Source organism: Primulina tabacum, chromosome 5 (assembly GCF_025594145.1).
Source record: "Primulina tabacum isolate GXHZ01 chromosome 5, ASM2559414v2, whole genome shotgun sequence".
NCBI lineage: Eukaryota > Viridiplantae > Streptophyta > Magnoliopsida > Lamiales > Gesneriaceae > Primulina > Primulina tabacum.
Window position 1 is genome coordinate 11,053,416 of NC_134554.1, and position 16,899 is coordinate 11,070,314.

The window sequence follows — 16,899 nt, forward strand, 5'->3', positions numbered from 1 at the left end:
ATCATTATTTTGAATGTCATGTTTTGTATTTTCTCGTTTTGCACAAATAATCTGTCCACATGTGATAACTGTATTCAGTGTCTTTCATAATTGCATATATTAGTAGTTATTATGAATTTCAGATGTCATCAGACGTCCAATTCATCTATTCTACATTGTACATTAAGTGATTGTGGATGATAACCTTTCAGCTATAGATGGATTGGATTTTAATTGAAGGGAAATATTGAAGAGAAAATAAACATCTCTTGAACACCGAATAAGGTTTCTGATTATTTGATTTTATACAATTTGTTTAATATCCATGACCATCAGCATCTGTCGTGAGTGTTATTTGTCAAATGCAAGGAAGAGCCGCACCTGACTACTATATATCTCTCAATAATTTCATACAAGTAGAAACCCCGTTTGTAGCTGCATCTACACTATTAACTTGAATTTTAAAATTATGGAATATTATCCATTTCCACATGTGAAATTCAAATTATCGTGCAATTATGCATTTGCTCTATCAAGTCACCGGACTTTCAGCTGGCTAATACCTAATTGGCCCGTCCAAGCTCCCCGATGCAAACTGAAAACAGATGAATGTCAACTACTCATTCGGGAAGGTTGTATTCTTGCTGAAACTAATGATTATAAAAACCAGTTGGATGAAAAGTTATAAAAAATATCTGAACTTGAATGATATTCGAGTTGAAAAGTGGCATCATGAAATAGTTTTTCCTTTAAACTGAGGTTCACCTGCTGGACAATTGGATTTGGTGATGAGCAGAACTCTTGAGTCACTCCTTGCCACACAACCTTTCCTTCGTACAGAAATATGAGCCTAGAAAATATCAAACAAAGTAGCCATGGTAAAGGGAAAAATAAAACCAAAATATTTGCTCTTTAAACAATCCAGTTCATACCTATCAACGGCTCTATTAATTGTGCTGTGTTGATGGGTGACAACCACATAGGACGCAATCTTCCCGAGATTCCCCACTGCATCCTCTCCTTTCATATGGACAGAACGGATGAGATCCTCAACTACTGTGGATGCAATTGGATCAAGTCCAGCAGTTGGCTCATCATACAAGAGCACCTGCTCGGTAATTTGAATCGCCATCAGTAAGAAAAAGTAAACTTCATCATACAAGAAGGAATACTGATATAGTAAAACAAGAGACGTACTACAATCACTAAGAAGCAAGTCCCATTTATTATTTTCCTCAAGTAACTTCCGTACATAATACTCGACTTTGAGATACCATCTTTACATTTAAAAGCAACATTTATCTTACTCCAGTAACAGGTAATTTAAAACTTTCAAAATTAGATAAATGGAGTCCCAACAAGTTCTAACTATTACATGTCCATGACTCAGTTTCATACGAGTACTGTAACGGGCCTATACCGAAATATGAATAAATAATACCAGACTACGCCTATTATAACTATCACAAAAATATCAGACTCCACCTGTTATCCAGATAGGATTATCACAGCAATGACCAAAAAAGAAATGCATTTATAATTTCTCGAGGACAACATGAACGGAAACAACTGCAGACAAATAATTTATGTCTCAAAAAGGCTGCAAGTGAACTCATCAAAATCTTTTAAAATCTAAGTTCATGAGAAATTCAAATGACTCTATTATATATAATCCAAAAAAACAGATAATGCATAACATAGAAAGACAAGAAACAACATGGAAACCCCTAATACTATACCTCAGGCTCTATTGAATCCTTTGTGGTATCAAAAATTATGGATCGAGCCAAAGCAACCCTTTTTTTCATCCCACCAGACAATTCAGATGGCAACCGGTCTTCAACTCCCTACAAACAACATGCATTTAATCCTCTTCAAATAAGAGCATATCAAGGAGAAAAATAACTGGACACGGATAACATGAAGTCATGAAAAACACTTCACAGACTATCCAGCTTCTTTTTATTTATTTGGCCTAAATAATATCTGGTATACGGGTTAGCTTGTTTCAGTATACAACAGATTGCTCCATGTGTTTTCCACCTCAGCAGGCATCTTAAAAGTAACTTTGATGCCACATAAATATCATTGCATATTAGTTTTTTTAAAACAGTCGAACTAAGAATACATAGACACTAGAACTAGTTATTCCTGCTTATCCACAAAAATAGAATCAGTATAAAACTAATTTGCTATTGCTAATTAAGTTTCCAAACAAACCGTTGCTCATTAAATTTCCAAACAAACTGTAAGTCGAACGAGACAGACGGAGATTAGATTGGCAAATTCCTACCTTCAAACCAACAGCTGCTAGGGTCTCTGCCACAAGCTCTGAAATGCGATCATCGGGCATGGTTGAATTTTCATATCTGATATTTAAAAGATACAGGGAATTATTCAGAATTATACACAAACAAATAAATTCAAATTCTAATGGCTGTAGGATAAGGAATAATTAACATTTTAAAAATGTAGCCTCCATAAAATCTTACAATAGGAAACCAACATTGTCTCGAACGGACAAAGAATCAAAAAGTGCTGCGCTCTGAAAGACCTGTCGCGATACAGAAATAGAATTAAGGAACTGCAAAGAATCACCGCTGTGCACACAAGATTGACTAAAGTTCAATCTGCTGATCTTTTGAGCTGATTATGTATATCTTACCAAGCCAATTCTAAGACCAGATATTTCGTCATCGCAGATTAATCCATGCCGCCTTCTACCTCGAATCAAAACCTCACCCTAATCATAAACCAAAATCTTTTTAAAGATTCACAATGTGTCAATAACAAAATCAGTCTTTCTGGAGCATGTTTGTGTTTAAACAAATTCAGAGATAAGATAAATGGCCAAAATGAAAGTATAAACTATAAAGTAAGAACTACCTTATCCGGAGCTAGAAGCCCAGCCATGATCTTCAAGATGGTTGACTTGCCAGTTCCAGATGGCCCAATAATTCCAACAGCCTCTCCATGCCTAATCTACAAAAGACCTTTTTATGAAATTTAACCTTGAGGAAGAATAATGTTTAATAGGTGAAATTTTTGTGATTAACGGTGAATTCAATTGTAAAAACTAATGAGTAACTTATCATTTCAACCTGTAGAAAACAGAAAAAGCACACTGAACAATTAACAATCATCTACACTTCCACTGATTTCTTAGTTGTTCTCATCCTCCAAATGAAAGAATATTGTAACTCTGTATAATTTTTCCCCTATCAAATGGTAGTGGTTCTGTCTAAGATGTTAATAAATCGTCATTTTAGCCAATACGAACAAACTCGTCATTCTGTGTAGGGTATATCACCATTTCCTTGTAAGCGGGTAAACTAAAATGAACCAGAAAAACAAATTAGATTTTGAATATATGCATGCATGCTTCTAACTTTTAAGTAAGTTATGTCATAATTAAAGAAAGTCACCTCGAAGCTCACACCTCTTAAGATGTGTTTTTCCCCAAAAGATTTATAGACATCTCTGCATTCAATAAGCACATCAGAATCATCCACCGGCTGCTTCCCCACCTTCAAAGTTTCTGCTTGATGAGAACCCTGAAGAAACAATAATTTAAAAAAAGGAACCATAAAGAAACACACAGACAGTGCCTTCTCAACATACTCTGATAATTATGAATTTTAGTGGTAGCAGAAAAGCAGAAGGGAATTCCGCTAATAGTTTCCTCGGTGAAAATAAGCTTGAAATGCCATAATTTCAGGATACCTCTATCCTTTTGTAGTCCCTTTAAAATTGTCGGCATAATTGCAGAGCATGCCAACGGCAGCAAACATATGAAAGAGAAACTTAAGAATCACTAGCAACAAAGAAGAAAAATACATAATAGCAACTCCATACAGACTGGATGATGATTTATTTCTGCAACGATAACTAAAAGGATTGGCTCCTATGTTACACCACAAATTCACGGGGAAAAAGCACAAAATTCATCAGGAGAAGATGATGCTCGGAGTATGCATAGCATGCCAAACAAAATTGACATATGACATTTGGGGGGATATGGACCAAAAACTGAGGTAAATATACTCCTCCCAAAACTGAATAACTTACACATACGACCAAACTTTTTATTGATATATGCTCTATTCAGAGCCTGAAGGAAACAGTCCGGATTTTAAATTCACACAGATAAGTTTATCCACTTAAACCCAATTGAAACCAATAAATAAAGAAAAGTAAACGGCATTGTTTTGAGTAGAAGCATACATTGAATTTGGCGGGTGTTAGGTCCTTAGGCGGAGCCACCCCACAAGCACAAATAACCGAGCTCTTCCTCGTTGCGTTATCATTAGCTTCGGAAGAGTAAGAAAAGGTTGGAAATGGGTGGAGGAAATTGGAAGACCCATTGCGTTTGAAATTGGATGTGAATGGGGTACAAGACCACGAAACCACTGAAGAAACCATATCCTCCTCCTATAATACTTTTTAACGATTTTAACCTTAACAACATCTAGAGGGAAGTTGGGTCCAGATGAAATGGAGTCATCCGATCCAAATCAATTATATAAAAGGAAACAACTTTCTTGACAAATACTTCTTCCGTAAACACCACACAAGTGATACAAACAATTAAGTAACAATCCCGCCGCAATTGAACATATACACTACGGAGTGGCCGAGTGCGTAATCCGCAAATAGCGGGCAGATTCTTTCTAGGGTTGTTCCAGAAGTAAGATTTCTTCAACTCCCATTGCCCCCGAAAACGTCGCTTCACAGTGGAAACGATCCGATAAAATTTATATTACCTTTTATAAAATAATCCGCTCAAAAAATAATAATCTTCCCATATTTTTGTATGAATGATTCAAATAAAATATATGTCTCACAAAATACGATCCGTAAGATCATCTCACACCAAATTTTTGTCAAACAACTTGGATATCCTCAATAAAACTAAATATTTTATATTAGTATCCACATATTAAAATTTTAATGTTAATAATTTTGTGTAAAGTCTAAAAATTGTATTAAAATCTAAAAAAAATTCAAAATTGGTATTATAGTTTATATCATGAATTCTCTCAATCTTATTTGATTGCTTTTTGAGTTGTTTTTACTTAAATATATTTTTAACATTTATCTATGTAAAATTAATTTAAATATTTAATTGTACAAGAATAAATTTTATTCTTGGAAACTCAAATATTTTTTTTGTCAATTTTATATAGATACAAACTTGTATAATTATTACATTTAAATTATATAGACAGTCATACTTATGAGAAAAATATCAAATACATTTAAAAAAAAACATAAACAATAATAAATTGTTGTACAACTTAATTGTTCGTTATACGTTAAATTAGTAAAATAAAAAAAATTTAAAATATGTTGGGTCAAAATTTTGATTAGTAAAAATTTGAGTTTTTATTTATCCTTTTCCTCGTATTAAAATTGAATACTTATTTAATAGAATATTAGTTCGTTTTCTTCAATTTTATTTTTGAGAAAAAATTATTAAATCGTCCGCGCCTTCTAAATATCGAAGCTATATACTAAACCGCTCTCTATTGTTTGAGTATAACACCATGAAATCAAAATAATCTCTAAATTTAGCAAATCATTAATAATTAAGTGTATCTGCTTAATTTTTTTTTAAAAAAAATTGTATTTAACCTTTTTCATAAGTGTGATAGTCCAAAGAGTTTTAATTGGGTAATTACACAAATTTGTATTCATAAAAAATTGAAAAAAAAAATTAACTCGTAATTTTAAATTTAAATTTTTAAAAGTAAAGACTTAAACTAATCTGATATAAATAGATCAAAAGAGTATTTAAGTAACCAGAAAAAGTGTCGAGGGATGAAAATGAGATTTGAAAGGTCGGAGATTTTCCCATGGGACCAAAAATACATTTATTAAAAGTACAGGGACCTAGGAAAATCAAAGCATCCACATTTCTTCATTTTTTTTCCTACGATGACATTTTACAACGTGATTTCCCATGGATGCCCCTCTCGTCCGACGCCACCATCCTAAAGCGGTAGCTGAAATACAAGGCGGCGCCGGCGAATCGACGGCAATTAACGGCTCTACCATTTCCTGTAGAAAAACGAAAAAGAAGAAAAAGCTAGCTTCTGACTCGGTATCATCAGCGTCGTCTGCTTCCTCTAACAATTGCGTCTCTGCAACGTTGTCTTCGAAAAATGGCTTCAAGATTTTTAGAAACGCGAAAAGGATCCGGGTTGGATCAACGACGACCCGGGAACGTGTCGGCCCTAGGGATGTCGATGCGCTTGGCCTTCCTCTTGGAATGTCTATCGCTGCTGTAGTTGCTCAGGTTTTTGGATTTTTTTCTTTTCTTGTTCATGTCCTGGAATTTTTTATTGCTTGATAATTTTGATTCATTATGTACATGTCTCCCTTTTCTCTTTCGTTTTTCATCCAAAAAATGGACTTTAGGGAGTTCATTTCGGATTTTGAGTAAAGGTGAGTTCTTTGGGTACACTTTATTCATTTTGGATTTTGAGTGAAGGTGAGTTCGTTGGGTACACTGGTTGAGGGAATTTTTTATTTAAGTTGATTCCTTTTTCGGTGTTTGTTTTATGTCATAAAATTTGAACTTTAGCGACGATGCTTTAGTTTATGTGAGTACACTGATTAGAGGTACGAGTATCCATTTGGATTTCGTCGTATTTTTTCAGTTTTGTGGAAAATTTTGAACTTTTTTGGAGAGGGTTTGCCTGATTTTCTGCTAGTATGCATTTTTTGTGGGTAGTTTTTTTTTAACGAGTTTTCCGATTTCTTGGAGAATTAAGCCATGGAATTATTAGTTGATGTGTGTGTGTGTCCTTTGGTGAACTTTTTATTAGATGATATCGTGAAAAGTTTTCAGCTTTTATTGTATTGAAAACTATTGATGCATAAACTTTTGTTGATGGAGTGGTTTGTTACAAATCAGGTAAGGGTTATATTTTTAGCGCCTTTCTTGTGTTCAAAGGGGTTTTGTCAGGGAAATTCTATAATTGGCTCTCATTGGGTGGTCTTTCCATAAGAATAGAAATGGAATCTATTTTCGATCAAACCGATATTCCACAATAAAAATCAATTTATTCAAAATCTATTAATGTTACACATTCAAACACTATTTTTACTGATTTTTTACCAATCATTGAAGTGATTTATCTTTTCGTATATTTGTTACTCAACACACTTAATTATATATTGCACCATATTCAAAAAGTCATATAGAAGCACCACTTCAAAAATATATGAAACTTTTTGTGTTGTAGGGGAAAATATCACAACCAAATGTTAACAAAAAGCATACACTTTTCGTGTTATAATATATTTGTTCAAGTTGAGTGTTATAGTTTCTTGAATTAATGAAATCTCATTGAACTTCATCTTGTGTTATCCATAGTTGGCTTGAATGAAGTCACTTTTATGTGATAATGTTGCGACTATTGAGAGAATGAAACAGCTCATGTAAGTTATTATTCCCGCTCCCTCCACCCCACATCATATGTTTGTGGACTTTTTTCTGTGATGTAGTGTGATAAACTCTTCAAGAAATGTACTTATTCAAATGACATTTGTCTGTTGGTAATATTAACCTTGAATTATGCTGGTCGTTTCATTTCCATTTCTGTTAAGTGATTCCTTGATATATGTTTTCTGTTGCTGAATGATTCTTTGATGTACTTTCTCTAGGCACTTAACCCTGACTTTGAAGACTGTTGTTACTTCTGAAAATTTCAGGCCATCATCTGTACTTTTGCCAAATCATTGATTGGATTGTTATGCGCTTTTCTTCATATTTTCAATTTGAAATATGAAGTGTTAGCCTTGCTTATTGTAGGTTTTGGAAAGAAAAAATGCTAGTGGAGAGAAGATTTCTGATGATTATCTGTCAGGTGTACGTTTTCTACCTTTCTCAGTATGGTTTTATTAGCTATTTGCTTCTTAAGCTTAATATAGAAGGGTATTTATATTCTAAAATCATTTTTTAAGTTTGCTCAAGGACATCTAGCCAACAGATCTGAAAAAATCTGTCTGGTTGATTTCTTCCAGCTTAAGACCAATTAAACCAGGAAACAAATTTGAGGTGTTCCTTGATATACTTAGGCAAAACAAACCTTTAATTTTTAAAGGATAATTAAAAATCATTTTGCGTACTGAAATATTCTCTTTCTGCCTTATTTCCTGTATACATTTGTTGACATTCCTCGTCTCCCTGCTCGCAGCTCTGTATTTTGGCAGTCAGAGAGTCTTTATCAAATGTAAGCCTAATCTAGATTTGTGCTGATTCTGATAGTGTGGTTTGATTTCCACTAGTCTCTTTCAATTTGACCTAGTCAAGGTTGTGTTTTTTATCCCTTTGATTGCTTGTCTGAAAGCAGGTTTTTGGAAACAAATTTGATAGTTTTGTGACGAACTTCGAAAAATCTTTCCGTAGTACATTGATGACTCTGAGATTAATCAAGGAATCGTCGCAAAATGCTGAAGAAACACGCCAAAAAGCTCGATTTAGAGAGAGTTCTTGTTCTGCAGCAAGAACACCATTATCACTTGACGGAAAAGAAGATTCTACACGCTCTTCTGATAATAATGATGGATTTGAATCATTTTCCATTAGAACCAGAATTGAGGGATCATACCTCACTAGTGAGCAGATGGAAGATAATACCCAGATGGATTTGATGAATCGGCAGCTTGTCAATTCTCTGCATGATGAACAGATAAAGCAGCTATTGCCTGGTGCTTACACAATCACTAGCCCATCTAATCCTTCAATAAATAAATTTTCCATGCTGAGCACTGTAGAAAAATCTGTAATGGAGCAAACACGTTCTAATGACCTGAAGACATTCGAGATTGGTCTTATCATGAAAAAGTTGCAACTCAAAGAAAGACAACTATCTCTCAATTCTGATTCAAATTTCCTCGAGAGATGGAAATTATCAATGGGTTTCTCTAAGGCATCTTTCAAAGCCGAAAAATTTAAAACTCAATTACGAGACACAAGAGAAACGGAGCTGCTCAGGAAATGCTTGGACTTTCTTGTTTCTGGTCTGATCATCATGTTGTTTGCCCTCGCATATGGAACTTATGTTTATTCTCACAGAAGAATAACTGAGATTACTGAATCTTGCTCTCCGCCGAAGGTAATATCATACTCTTACTCTTTGCCATATCATTTGATCCCATTACTTAAGTGTTAGTATGACATATCAATTCTGGTATTTGCAATGCCTTAATTATGTAAGCTTAAAACCATGTGAAAGGGCTTACAATAGTTAAGCTATAATTTAATTTAATTTAATTTTGGCAGATTGTTCTTTTCTAGACCAGAATTGTTGTGGGGGGATGTGGGGATTTCACATTTGTTTCAATGCTAATATAGCTAGCTATTTGAAATTTTTTTAAACATTTTTTTACACCACGCGACCACTTGACTAAAAAAAGTTTATCCATTGAGGTAGCAAGTAAAATCTATCTTTTTTATCATCACATCAATCTCTTTAATTTTCATTCTTCTACAGTTGGCTGGTGCAAGGGTTCATTTATTTTGTTTGAGAGAGCACATGTTAAATGCTATGAATAATGGTTTTCAACGACTCAACAGTATTCATGATTCTGTATTTTTTGTTTAATTTATTTCTGAGATAAATATCAACTCTTCTTTGTTCCAGGAATCCAAGTCTTGGTGGATGCCAACATCCATGTCAACTTTCACCTCTGGCCTGCAGATTTTTAGATGCCAGATTCAAGTATTAAGTCGCATGCTATTTGGCATCATATTGATTGGGGCAATCACGTTTTTACTTATCCAGCGATCATCCACTACACATCAGACAATGCCCATTACTTTCATCGTGTTACTCTTAGGCGTCGGCTGTGGTTATGCAGGAAAGTTTTGCATCGACACCTTAGGAGGTAGTGGGAACCACTGGTTAATTTATTGGGAGGCTATATGCTTATTGCATTTCTTCTCAAATGTGTTTCATTCAACTCTGTTCGTTGCTCTAAATGGGCCTGTTACTGCCGTTGAAAGTTTGGAAGAGAAAACTATGTTACCGTATTGGGCAAGGAGGCTGATTTTTTATTCAGTTCTGCTATCTTTGCCGCTGTTGTGTGGTTTGATGCCTTTTGCAAGCTTTTGGGAATGGATCGATCATTTTTCGTCTCTGGCTGTGGCTTTCAATGATGAATTTCATTGATGATTTGTTGAACTTTCCAGATTGTAATTTAAATACGTGACCACCAGATTACATTGCATCATGTGTGAGCTTTTCATGTATAAATCATCTGGTTTTCTGGACGTATATGGTTTTCTGGATGTATATATGAAACGTAATCTATCGACTTCTCTTCAAGTCGATATCTGTTTGTGCTTATGCTTTTGAAGCATGGATTGTGTCGAGGACAATGCGTTGACTCGACCCTTCAAGTTCCCAACCTGTCCCGCCTTAATGTAGCTGTTTCGGTTGATTTCATTTCGCTCACATCATTATGAAATTTGATTATTTCTACAACCAGTGTAGCAAGAAGTTCGTTTCTTGCAAAATCTACCTTCAAAAATAACCCTGATCACGGTACATATCTCAAGAATTGAATAAATCGTTTCCACAGGTTGCGCTTGGTCTCGGATGATTGAACCATATTGGGGAATGGTGCAGCTTCATAAACCTTGGAAGCGCGAGTTTTGAATAAGGTAAGTTACGTCACGTCCAGAATTTGTCCTTGGAACGTCACATGACTTTGTGAGCCTTTCCATAGTATCGATTGATGAATGGTGCCTGCAAGGAAGGTTTCAAACACATAATCCGTCAGATTCTATCCTGAACTGTTCAAACATTGTAGTTTTTCATTTCTTTGTGAAAACATAAAGCTCAGACATGAATTGAAGCTTCCCACCCAAAGCAAAAGTTCCTTGGGAACAAAACACATGGAGCAACACAAACAATAATAATAACAGTAGTTATTCACCTTGACATTGGATACATCAGGAGTATCAGGTGTAGATACAGGATAGAATTTGTAGAATTTCATATTCTCAAAAGCGGCCTTTGTTTCCTCACTCATTTCCTCCAATGCCTTTCTACGTGCCTCCCTGGCCTCACGATTAGCTTTTTTACCTTCTCGGACTTTCTCTTTCACAAAATTCTATACAAAAAACCAAGTGACTGGTCTTCCTTGTACAAGGAACTTTAATATTTGGGATATGAACCATGTTCACATATTTAAGAATATGTTTTTTTAAGGGAATTTACGAGAAATTACCTTAAAAGGTTCTTTCTGATCTGTAGATAATTCTTCTTCCTCAATAAGCTTATCAGAGAACTCCTGAACAGTTTTACCAATCAAGTCAGGAATTTTCTGGTTATATTCAAATCAACTAATGCACTTGTTTTGGAAATTGAACCAAAAACATCCAAAAGATGAACACAATTAGCAGATATACCTCTAAATCATCAAGTTCCCAGTCAAACTCACAGAAAACCTGGACACATAGTTCAAACTATGTTAGTTTGTTGCAGCCATTAAATAATCCAACCTATGTGCATCATCTGAAGATTCTGAACATTGGCTTCTTAATTGTCACCTAGATGAGCATTCATGCTGGTATTAGCATTAGAAACTTACCGGTTTTGGGTCAATAGGAAACAAGATTTGAACCACTGTGCTCTGTTCAAGTTCATCTTCCTGAAGAGGCTGGTAGAAGTCTGCCCAAAGATGAGATGTAACGTAACATAAATTTCAGTAAGTGAAACCAGAAGCAACATCGACATGGTTACTAAATCACGATGCAATCTGTATTCTAAGAACAACGGTGTTCATTAACTAAACATAAAATAATGTGTTGATTTTTTCTAGATTGCACCGGAAAGCATCCCAATAGAGAAGCAGGACAGGGAATAGAGCTTGAGTGAATGTGCTGAGTTTGTTGCAAGGGTTTAACTGTTAAATAATCAATCTTGACTACATATAAGAAAAAATAAGCAGCAACTGCTGATCTACAAGACAACTAATCATAAAGAAATCTATTGTTTCAACACTTGCAGCTTATGCGTGTCTAATTCTGACAAGGAAAAAGGCTAAGAAATAGCTCTATCTAAAAAATTTTTTGGGTATAAAAGGTATGCATGTGACTTTTCAAGGTTGTGTTTTGTAGAGCTAGTGATGAATCTGGAACCACCAGTTTCACTGCATATATTCAGAAAAGGAATATGAGGAGGTAAGTATTGCTAACAAGCAATTGGACAATGTGTGCATTGCCTTGCCGTCACATATAGCTAGATAAAATCATCAAAGGAAGAAAGGGGCCAATGATTCATATCTTGTCCTTAAACTTTAAACTCTTTCAATCAACAAAATATCGCCTCGTAAAAATATATTGAAGCAGTTCTACAATAGCCCATTGTGTTTGTCATTATAGCTCAATCAGGCTCTAGATCAGCGCATCTGAAAAGACAAAGAACTTCATCCCATCTGTAGTGTCGGTGGAACCAACCATGACATATGCAGTCCAAGCAAACCTCAGACTTTTTTTCCCCTGGAGTCTATTGTTTAACAAAATCCAATAAAGAAATCAACTAAAAATGTAAGGCACTCTTTTTACATAGTTTCTGCAGAGACTACAAAAGTAAAAAGCCCCATAACCATGAGAGTAACAGAATGCAACATATAAGCAAAGGACATTTAGTTGAAGGAAAAGGGCGCTGTGTTCACTCACAGGGCAAGCAGTACTCGAACTTCTTCAAGCGCTCAACCTTCATTTGCCGCAAACCTGCCCTGCAATAAATAACTTTCAGAATGAATGTTAAAAGTTCGATGAGGTCCTTTTATCTGATCCCTCTGCACCATGTTTTTCTTCATATTCCCAAATTGATTAGCCTACACTTAATTTAGATGAAGGAATTAGTTCAACTGGAAGAGAATGATAATCTGAGAGCAATCAAGGAAGCCGGTTTTTCAAGCTTATTCTTAGTAAAACCCCGTAGATTATTCCTCACCCAACATCAAATGTATCATCAAACAAATGAGTATGAAACCATCATCATCCTAAGGTTTGAGAGAATTGATTGCTATTATGCCTTTCTTGTATTGAAAATTGCTACAGTTTCAACAGCAAAAGAATTTCATGGCATTAGAAAACTCCTTGTAATATTCAAATAACATGAAAAACTTTTGGACTGTCCATAGATAAATGACTAAAAAAAACTAGAATTCAAAAAGAAGATAGACATTTAAGACAATAAACAATTTTTGCACCAAAAATGTAAAAAAATGCGCAAACTGAATAAGCTTAGTAGCTTACTGTGTCAATGAGATTAATTGACATTTCCTATTCACACCTGACAGAATAGATTACTAAAGGCAGGCCAAATAAAAAACGCAAACACAAAACATCTAGTTCTTCAACCAAGTACATAGAAAGAAGGGAAAACAGGTAATATAGCATACCTTCTCTGAGTGCAGCTCATAATGAAAATTTGGGATTTGAGTCTTTCAACTTGAGATTCCCTGTGACCATATGAAATTAAATAGGTTTCTACAGTTTGAAGAAGAAAAGCACCGGGTAACAGAATCAATGACGATTAAAGACCTATTTTCAAATGGAATATATGGAACCCAGTCCATTTTCATCTGCTTCATTGGCACGATTTCTTCAGTCTCCCTCTGAACTGATTTAATCCCGATTTTGTCAGAAGGAGGAAAAGGTGATACCACCTGTTCAAATTTAACATATTCATGAAAAAAACAGTAAGTGCTACGAATATCACATAGAAAAGTGTTTAACGCAACAGCCAACACTTCAATTCACATTGTTAAAACATACTATGATAACACAACTTCATCTTCTGATGGCATAACAGAACTAATACCACACACAAAATGTGCATCCTAGGTAGCATTATCAAACTTGTTTGTACACCTTCCTGCCATTCAGCAAACTGTAATACACAATACAAAAGAATTCCAAGCAAAACTCAAAATACCGAAGGTCTAAATCGTTAAGATTCATTGTTTGAAAAATAACGCCACATAACAATAAAAATTGAACCAGAAATCAAAATAAAATAAACTTGAGGCTTTCAAAAGGAGATATTAGAACTACCGTTGAAATTGATGGCAGTGTTCAAAATACATGGTAACTTAACTCATAAAGGCAAGTGCAGCGAAGCACAAACCATCCACTGAGAATGTATGGAGTGTAGAGATTGTGTGTAAAGTCAACACTTAAAAGTATCTCATCAAAGCAACACCCAATCAATTACATTAAGTATGATCAATCAGACAATTCAAAAAAAGAACAGTGAAAAACAAAGTGCCATAGGATGGTTAATTGCCAATCGTCATTATACAAAAGAAAGTTCAGGGCTTACGGCAACAACAACAGGTATCATTGTAACTTTCCCTTGACCTTGAAATGAGACCAATTGAGCTGCAAAAGTAGATAGCAAGTACCCAATCATCTGAGAGTACAAACATGGCTATAAAGAAAATACTATTAAACAGCAGTTAAAAACACAGGCTATCTTAAAAAGCCTTTGATTGCATTGAAGTAAGATGCAAGTGAAGCAAGTAACATCTACGACCAAAACAAAGTAAAGTGGTAAAAACATGTTCATGGACTGCCAAACACTGAACTCCTGCCAGAAAAGTCCTTCTGGTCACAATAAAAGCTCTCATTCGAATTATAAAAAAAACATAAAGTTTAAATGCGAGAGAGAGAGAGAGAGAGAGAGACATTAATCACATATGATATTTTCAACACAAAAAGAAGAAGGGGACTTACGCTCTGTACAGCCAAAGAGGTAGACTTTTTTATCGTACAATTCCCCACCTTCTTCAAATGCATCCTGCCACAATATCAACACTATAACTCAACTTCTCTACTTGTCTTCTAAGTCTAATTTCCACATTTTTGATGCACCAATTCCAGAGACGAACAAATGTACATTTTATACCAGGGAAAATAGCGATAGTACGGCAAAAAATAGGGTAACTCACTTCTAAATTAGAAAAGTTCCATTTGTACTGATAAACCATGTCCAACTGATCCCACTGATCATCAAAACATCAAAGTCACTATAGCTAGATTAGCATGAAAATTTATTATAACCACCAAAGTTTATAAATTATTTTCTAACCTCGGTGCCAACAGGAAAAACTTGTTGCCAGAGGTCTTCCTGCGAAAGATTAGCACAAAAACTTAACATTAACACCGCAGTTCCAAATAGTTACCCCAAAATAACAGCTTTACACACAATGATTCAAAATTCAACCCAATTTACTGAAAATTATCCAAGCAATTTAATTAGAACTTTATAACCGCAACATTACCGTCTGCCTTTGAATTTGTACGAAAATCAATCACATTACTAAAGAAATCAATAAGCTACAGACGTGTAGCGCAAAAAATAAAGGTGTAGCAAAGAGCAGATAGTAAAATCATTTAGCCAAATAAACACGAGCATAAAATTAGGTAATTGCATATTTACCAAGTTACGTTTTTCGGGGAAGTACTCTGGCACGACTTGGGGGTTGGAAGCTCGAGATCGTTTAGGGCGACCTTTGTTGGTCGGCTCGACGTGCTGATTTTTCTGCAGAGGCGGCTCGCTGGGCTTCTCCAGCAAGTCGCTTTTGTGAGATGTCTTCCTCTTCGTACCTCTCCCCATCGCAAGGAAATTTCTAACAAATGAGATAGGGTTTTCGGAGAGATCCAAATTTTTGAATTTGAGAAAGAAGAAATGGTATGGCGGAAACAACTGATGTGGTCGTGAACGCGTGTACATATACATATATATATTATTAAAAAATTGTTCGACCGGAACTCGACCAACCCAAAAACTCCGAACTCAATTCAATCCGACTCAATTTGGTTTTGATTTTAATTTTGTTTTTTTAAAATAATTAAACAAAAATTAAAAAAGTATAATATTTTCATTTATGCACATAATAACAAAGTTTCTCTATATTATTTAAATTTGAACTAATCAAAATAATTGAAATAAAAAAGTATAAAATATATATTAAATGATAAAATTTATGATATAAATATATAACAATTTTTTTTTAAGCATAATGAAGCCAATATTTAATAATTATATATTTTAAAAAAATTATAATTTTCGAGCCAACCCGGGTTGACTCGAAACCGATTACTTTTTCAGGTCAGATATCGGGTCTAACCCGATCTGACCTGAACCCGAAAACCCCAAACTCAAACCTGATTCTTTCGGGTCAAACCGGGTTGGTTTGTCGTGTTATATCAAATTTTGGCATCCCTATTCAGTGACAATCTCTGTACCAACTAATGAGATGTCATTCGTCTATTAGATGTTAATTTAGATATGTTTTATCATATCTAACATATGAGTGGCACCTCGTTAGTAGTTACGAAAGTTGACACTGTTGATGGACAACACATCGTGTATATATATATATGTGTGTGTGTGTGTGTGTTTTGGTGGATGTATAGGGATTGAGTCCTACTTTTAATGTGTATTCAGATTGGAGGATGTATTTCATTTTGGAAAACAATGTTTTGTCATATTAACTGCACACTAATTATTGTTCTACGTTTTTAATTTGTACATTTCACTTAAATAAGGTATGAGTATAGTTAGTCAATTCAAGCATAAATTGTTCTATTTCAGATACTATCATGTGATAATCAAGCATCACATTACCCTTATTTGGAATAATTAGTAACTCCAACCTTAAAAGTTTCACAAATATGTTTGGATTTTGTATCTCCAACATTAAAAGTGGATCTTGTATCTTCAACCTTAAAAGTTAATTGATGTATCAATGAACATTCATCACACAAATATATTTGGATTCTGTATCTTCAAACTTAAAAGTGGTATGAACACAATACAAATATGTATGGACCAAACAAATACCGTTAAGAAATCTTTAGTACAATGATACACATGAAAGTCTCAT

General features: G+C 34.6%; 3 protein-coding genes across 4 annotated transcripts; 1 reads left to right on the forward strand and 2 right to left on the reverse strand.

Moving 5' to 3' along the window:
* Nucleotides 1-221: 221 nt before the first annotated feature.
* Nucleotides 222-4,746, reverse strand: LOC142546483 (protein TRIGALACTOSYLDIACYLGLYCEROL 3, chloroplastic). The gene is made up of 10 exons (XM_075654223.1): nt 4,204-4,746; nt 3,405-3,533; nt 2,866-2,961; nt 2,645-2,722; nt 2,472-2,533; nt 2,273-2,348; nt 1,719-1,826; nt 912-1,087; nt 745-829; nt 222-574 (listed from the first exon to the last, which is right to left on the reverse strand). The coding sequence occupies exons 1-10, from the start codon at nt 4,399-4,401 to the stop codon at nt 536-538; spliced, it is 1,047 nt and encodes a 348-aa protein (XP_075510338.1). The 5' UTR covers nt 4,402-4,746; the 3' UTR covers nt 222-535.
* A 1,146-nt stretch (nt 4,747-5,892) lies between these two features.
* On the forward strand, nt 5,893-10,335 carry LOC142546484 (protein CPR-5). 2 transcript variants are annotated; one of them, XM_075654224.1, is made up of 5 exons: nt 5,893-6,277; nt 7,799-7,876; nt 8,184-8,219; nt 8,340-9,104; nt 9,633-10,335. In XM_075654224.1, exons 1-5 carry the CDS (start codon nt 5,942-5,944, stop codon nt 10,158-10,160), a joined length of 1,743 nt encoding a protein of 580 aa, XP_075510339.1. In that variant the 5' UTR covers nt 5,893-5,941; the 3' UTR covers nt 10,161-10,335. The 2 variants fall into 2 exon arrangements, with proteins under 2 accessions (XP_075510339.1, XP_075510340.1); XM_075654225.1 differs by having other exon boundaries at nt 5,894-6,277; nt 7,799-7,855.
* A 50-nt stretch (nt 10,336-10,385) lies between these two features.
* Nucleotides 10,386-15,727, reverse strand: LOC142546485 (protein HEAT INTOLERANT 4-like). The gene is made up of 13 exons (XM_075654226.1): nt 15,450-15,727; nt 15,099-15,137; nt 14,959-15,012; nt 14,744-14,807; nt 14,331-14,389; nt 13,550-13,674; nt 13,408-13,467; nt 12,677-12,735; nt 11,587-11,666; nt 11,405-11,443; nt 11,224-11,286; nt 10,930-11,106; nt 10,386-10,739 (listed from the first exon to the last, which is right to left on the reverse strand). The coding sequence occupies exons 1-13, from the start codon at nt 15,624-15,626 to the stop codon at nt 10,692-10,694; spliced, it is 1,044 nt and encodes a 347-aa protein (XP_075510341.1). The 5' UTR covers nt 15,627-15,727; the 3' UTR covers nt 10,386-10,691.
* Nucleotides 15,728-16,899: the final 1,172 nt, after the last annotated feature.

What these genes read in the sequence shown, in the direction of transcription:
- LOC142546485 (XM_075654226.1), bottom strand. Translation starts at nt 15,626, where the DNA reads ATGGGGAGAGGTACGAAGAGGAAGACATCTCACAAAAGCGACTTGCTG. An exon ending in GGAACTTTTCTAATTTAGAA is followed by an intron (nt 14,808 to 14,958) that starts GTGAGTTACCCT and finishes ATATTGTGGCAG; the next exon opens with GATGCATTTGAAGAAGGTGG. An exon ending in GGGAACTTGATGATTTAGAG is followed by an intron (nt 11,287 to 11,404) that starts GTATATCTGCTA and finishes AAAACTGTTCAG; the next exon opens with GAGTTCTCTGATAAGCTTAT.
- LOC142546484 (XM_075654224.1), top strand. Translation starts at nt 5,942, where the DNA reads ATGGATGCCCCTCTCGTCCGACGCCACCATCCTAAAGCGGTAGCTGAA. An exon ending in TACGTTTTCTACCTTTCTCA is followed by an intron (nt 7,877 to 8,183) that starts GTATGGTTTTAT and finishes CCCTGCTCGCAG; the next exon opens with CTCTGTATTTTGGCAGTCAG. An exon ending in TCAGAGAGTCTTTATCAAAT is followed by an intron (nt 8,220 to 8,339) that starts GTAAGCCTAATC and finishes GTCTGAAAGCAG; the next exon opens with GTTTTTGGAAACAAATTTGA.
- LOC142546483 (XM_075654223.1), bottom strand. Translation starts at nt 4,401, where the DNA reads ATGGTTTCTTCAGTGGTTTCGTGGTCTTGTACCCCATTCACATCCAAT. An exon ending in TAAGAGGTGTGAGCTTCGAG is followed by an intron (nt 2,962 to 3,404) that starts GTGACTTTCTTT and finishes GGTCTTTTGTAG; the next exon opens with ATTAGGCATGGAGAGGCTGT. An exon ending in TAGCAGCTGTTGGTTTGAAG is followed by an intron (nt 1,827 to 2,272) that starts GTAGGAATTTGC and finishes TGTTGTTTGTAG; the next exon opens with GGAGTTGAAGACCGGTTGCC.